Genomic DNA, 4,866 nt, shown 5'->3' with positions numbered 1-4,866 from the left:
ACAGACGGCCCCACATCCAACCGGAGCTCAGGTACCGGGTGATTATGATGACATCATTCAATGACATCATTCCATGCATTTATCAGTTTTCTTCATCTTCTTCTTCTTATTGTTGTTTTATTTTAGTTACAGAAGAATACGTCAATGTGCCCGATGACTCAAGTGATAGAATTGGTGGGTCCAAATCTGTGTCTGTCTGTCTGTCTGTATGTCTGTCTGTGTGTGTGTGTCTGTCTGTCTGTCTGTCTGTCTGAAGTTTATATTCTTAACTAAAAAAAAATTTTATTATTATTATTATTATTATTATTATTATTATTATTATTATTATTATTATTACAGATTCTAATAGTGGAGACTACGTCAATCTGAATGAAGAAGACATTTCCAGTATCTCACATGGTAAATATCTCTCTGTTATAACTAGAAGTGTCAGCAGCATCAGTGTTTCAGTAACATCAACGAGTCTCTCTGTGTTGCTGTGATTCCAGTGCTCCAGGTCGACTATCACAATGACAGCGAGGACGATGGACCAGACTATGTGAATGCACCAGAGAGAGGTGAGAGAGAGAGGAGAGGGGGAGAGTAGTTCATTAAAAATAGTTTCAACAAAGTGAATAACACTTGGTTAGTTTTGGATACTGAAGGCAAGACTGAAAACGACTCTGATTTTAACTTTATCAATGCGCCTGCTCCATGTGACGCTTCAGTGCCACAGCATGACAGTGGACCTGTATGTGTAGGGGACCTGAGAAGCAAATATGGATGAAAGGCAGGAGATGAGTGGGGACTGGGCAACTGTTAGAAAAAGTATGAAGAGCAGGACAACATCGAGCAGTCAACATAGAGAGGAGATTGATCTAGCTAATGGAATCCAAGCACTGCGCAATGACGACCTAGTGCTGGATGAAAACAGGGGTGAGGTGTTATGCTATAAAAGATATTGAATGAAGATGCACAGATTATTAAATCACAAGAGAGAGTCTGTGGTCATCTGTGGTCAAAATCAGAGATTCTGAGATTTAAAACAGAAAATCTGAGATTTACATCATAATTCTACATAGGATGTAGAATTATTCTCTCAGGTCTGCTGCCTGTTGATGGTGGTGGGGAAGAAGTATTCAATAAAATTAGTGCCTTAAATACTTGGCTGGCTGGTTGGTGTGTGCAAGAAGGGCTGGGAATTATAAACAACTGGGATTGCTTTTGGAAAATAAATTGATATTACAGGAAATATGGACCGCACATAAATAAGTTAGGTGCAAGCAGGCTAGCTGATAACATCGAACACCACCTAGCAAGGTATTTAAACTAGGAACTGGGGAGGGGAGGAAATCAAGAGGCATGTCAAATTCAAGTTAAAGTGTCCTGCAATTCGCACTACCCGCTGAGTAACACAGAGGTGTGTGCTCAGTATCCTTCGTCAAGTTCCTCTTACCCCTGATCAATCACATGCTCTCGATTGGACCGATTTACACCTAGGTTTATTTAATGTCAGGTCTTGGTCTAATAAGGCTCCGTTAATTACGGATTTTTCAGGATTGCAACATTGACATTCTCTCTAACCGAAACATGGCTTGGACTGAATGACAATGTGTCCCTGATTGAGGCGTCTCCTCCTAACTATTCTTTTTTCCAGAAAGCTTGCTCTACTGGACTGGGAGGTGGACTTGCTACTGTTTTCCATAGTAAACTTAGAATCAGACATGAAATTCTTGAAGATTATTCATCTTTTGAAGTTTTAACCTTGACATTAAACAGTCCATTACCAGTTCATATTGTAATTATGTACTGACCACCTAAGTCAAACCCGCTATTTCTGACTGAATTTGGGGCTCTGCTGTCTATATTGATAGTCAAATATGATCTAATTCTTTTATTGGGTGATTTTAACCTTCATGTTGACATCGATTCTGATTCTAACTCCTTGGAATTTTTGAAGCTGCTGGATTCCTTAGTTTATATCCTGCATGTCAAAGGTTCTACGTTTAAACGTGACCATACTTTAGATCTGGTCCTTTCTCGTGGTTTAGCTGTTAAGAACGTCATAACCCTAGATCTTATTATTTCTGATCATCTTGTCATTCTTTTTGTGGTGAATCTGCCAGTATCTACAAAGGCTGTGGACTGTACATTTAAATCCCAGGTAATTCATTATTCACCTGCTGCTAAGCTTTCTGATGTCTTGATCTCATTACCACTCCTTGAGTCCTCATCAGTAGATGAGCTGGTTAATACCTACACCCTCATCATGGTATCTTAGATACTGTAGTGCCAAACAAAACTCAGAGAGTGTCTTTTAAAAAAAGCTCACCGTGGTTCAATGATACAACTCGTAAGATGAAATATGAGGGACATAAACTAGAACGAAGATGGCGGGAATCCAAATTGCACGTTCATTACATCGCATGGAAGGGCCACCTGGTTAAATATAGGAAGACTCTGGCTTTGGTTAGATCATCATATTATTCTAATTTATTTGAAACAAATAAAAATAATCTTAGCTTTTTTTCTACCTAGATAAATGAATTAATCCTTCCCCTAATAGTCCTACCCTTGACATTGGCTCCTCTCACAGCTGCAATGACTTTCTTACATTTCTTTAAAAATAAAAACTGGACATTAGAATAGATTCCACAGACACCTTCTATTAAGAAGGATTCCAGTACAATTTTACCAACTACACCTATTAAGCTACTATGGGGGCTTTTTCTTTGATTACCTTGCAGGAACAGACAGATCTAGTTCAACATACGAGAGCTACCACAAGCTCTCCTGATACTATTCCTACAAAACTATTACAAGATGTTCTTGGTGTTATTAATACCCACATTAAAAAAATTATAGATGCTTCACTTTCCTCTTGTACAGTTCCCTCAGCTCTTAAGTCGCTGTGGTAAAGCCTATGCTTAAGAAACACAACTTGGACCCTAAAGTCCTCAATAACTATGGGCCAATTTCCAATCTACCATTCTTAGATGAGGTTCTAGAGAGAGTTGTTGCAATTCAATTACAAATTACTAAGTGCTGCCTTTGACACTGTAGACCAGTGGTCTCCAACCCTGGTCCTGGAGAGCCCCTATCCAGCCAGTTTTCTAGGTGTCTTTACATCATCAGTGGTTAAAGATCTGGAACACCTGTTAATCTGGACTAATTAATCCAATAATTGCCGCAATTAAGTAACGAGAACTCGGTTGAAATGAAAACCAGCAGCCCCAGTTGCTCTCCAGGCCTGGGAGAGCATTCCATCCAACCAAATCATCTTGAAAGCACAGTAGGTCTGTCTGGCCTTGTCCTGTCCTGGTTCAAATCTTTTCTTTTTGATAGGTTTCAGCTCGTCTCTATTAGGGAGGTAAAATCGTCATGTTTGGAAGTTGTCTGTGGTGTTCCACAGGGCTCCATTCTAGGTCTGTTGTTGTTTTTATTATATATGCTACCGTTAGGTGACATTATCCACATACACAGAGTGAACTTCCATTGCTAGGCTGATGATACCCAGCTATATCTATCCCTGAAGCCAGGAATTTCTTCTGCCTGGGTGTTATTAGCTACTTGCCTTACAGACATCAAGCATTGGATGTCACAGAATTTTGTAATGTTGAATTCAGATAAAACAGAGGTTATGCTAGTGGGATCACAGAACCAACTAAAAGGAAATATGAGATTACATGAACTCAATCCTTGCAGTCTCTCATCAAAACTTAAACTAAGAGTTTGGGGGTCATCTTTGACCCTGATCTATTATTTGAGACTCTTATTAGGGAAGTTACTAAAGTATATTTTTACCATTTGCGAAATATAACTAAACTTGAACCAATTATTTCTTTATCTGATAGCAAGAGACTAAAGCATGCCTTTGCTCATTTAGAATTGATTATTTTAATGCACTTTTTTCTGGTGTCCCAAAAACATGTGGTATTAGCTTGCAGCTTGTTCAGAATACCGCCACTAGAATTTTGACTAAAACCAGGAAAAGTAAACACGTTACCCCTGCTTTGGCCTCTATACACTGAGAGAACAGGATGTGGTGCTGCTGGTTATTCTGGGGTCAGCGGGAGGCAGGACTTCTTCTTGTAGACCTAAATTATGGAATGCTCTGCACTGTCAGGGAAGCTTCAAGTCAAGACTAAAAACACACTTTTATAAAATGGCTTTTTTTTATTTTAGTAGGTTTTAAATGTCTGCTTTTGTATTATTATGTGTGTACTGTTATTTAAATCTGTTATTTAAATGGTCTGATTGTGGCAGTTGTATGTGTGACATATGAGACAAATGCATTGTGGTTTTTTCCTTTTTTCAGCTATGTACTGTACAGTGTATGTGATAGTTTGGTTTTAAAAGTGCTATATAAATGCAATAAATAAATAAATAAATAAGATTGAGAGAGAGGAGAGGGAGAGAGAGGAGAGAGGGAGAAAGAGGCAGTGGGAGAGAGGGGGAGGAGAGGGGGAGGGGAAAGGAAAGAGGGGGAGGGGAGTGAGAGGAGAGAGGGGGGGAGAGATAACAAAGAAGTGATACAGTTGTCTCTGTGTGACTGTCTGTCTGTGTTTGTGTGTGTGTCTGTCTGTCTGTCTATCTGTCTATGATGTGTCTGTCTGCCTGTCTGTTTGACATCATTAATACAGATCATGTTGACTGTGCCACGTTTTATCTCCAATAATACAACTGTCTCTCTCCCTTTGTCTCTTCCCTTCTCTCTTTCTCTCCCCATCCCCCTCTCTCTCCCTTTCTCTCTGCAGCTTAGCAACAGACTTTGAACCTGAGATACCAGCAGCTGCTCAAATGGATGAAAGTCCAGATAAACTGCTGGAAACAACTGAACAAATTATGTGCACAAATATAATGAGAGGAGAGAGGGAAGAGAGAGAG

The 4,866-nt window shown here is 39.5% G+C and overlaps 1 protein-coding gene across 1 annotated transcript in view; it reads left to right on the top strand.

Moving 5' to 3' along the window:
- Positions 1–4,866, top strand: part of LOC121306768 — a 23,316-nt gene extending 18,450 nt beyond the window's left edge. Inside the window, exons 9-13 of the mRNA XM_041238689.1 lie at positions 1–31; positions 127–174; positions 340–399; positions 489–557; positions 4,737–4,866. The exon at positions 1–31 is cut by the window's left edge and continues 55 nt beyond it. Of these exons, the coding sequence (XP_041094623.1) occupies positions 1–31; positions 127–174; positions 340–399; positions 489–557; positions 4,737–4,741 (213 nt within the window). The 3' untranslated portion in view covers positions 4,742–4,866. The remainder of the gene's footprint in view (positions 32–126; positions 175–339; positions 400–488; positions 558–4,736) is intronic.

The sequence above is a fragment of the Polyodon spathula genome, chromosome 50 (genome assembly GCF_017654505.1).
Source record: "Polyodon spathula isolate WHYD16114869_AA chromosome 50, ASM1765450v1, whole genome shotgun sequence".
Taxonomy (NCBI): Eukaryota; Metazoa; Chordata; class Actinopteri; order Acipenseriformes; family Polyodontidae; genus Polyodon; species Polyodon spathula.
This window is presented reverse-complemented; position numbering and strand designations above follow the sequence as displayed.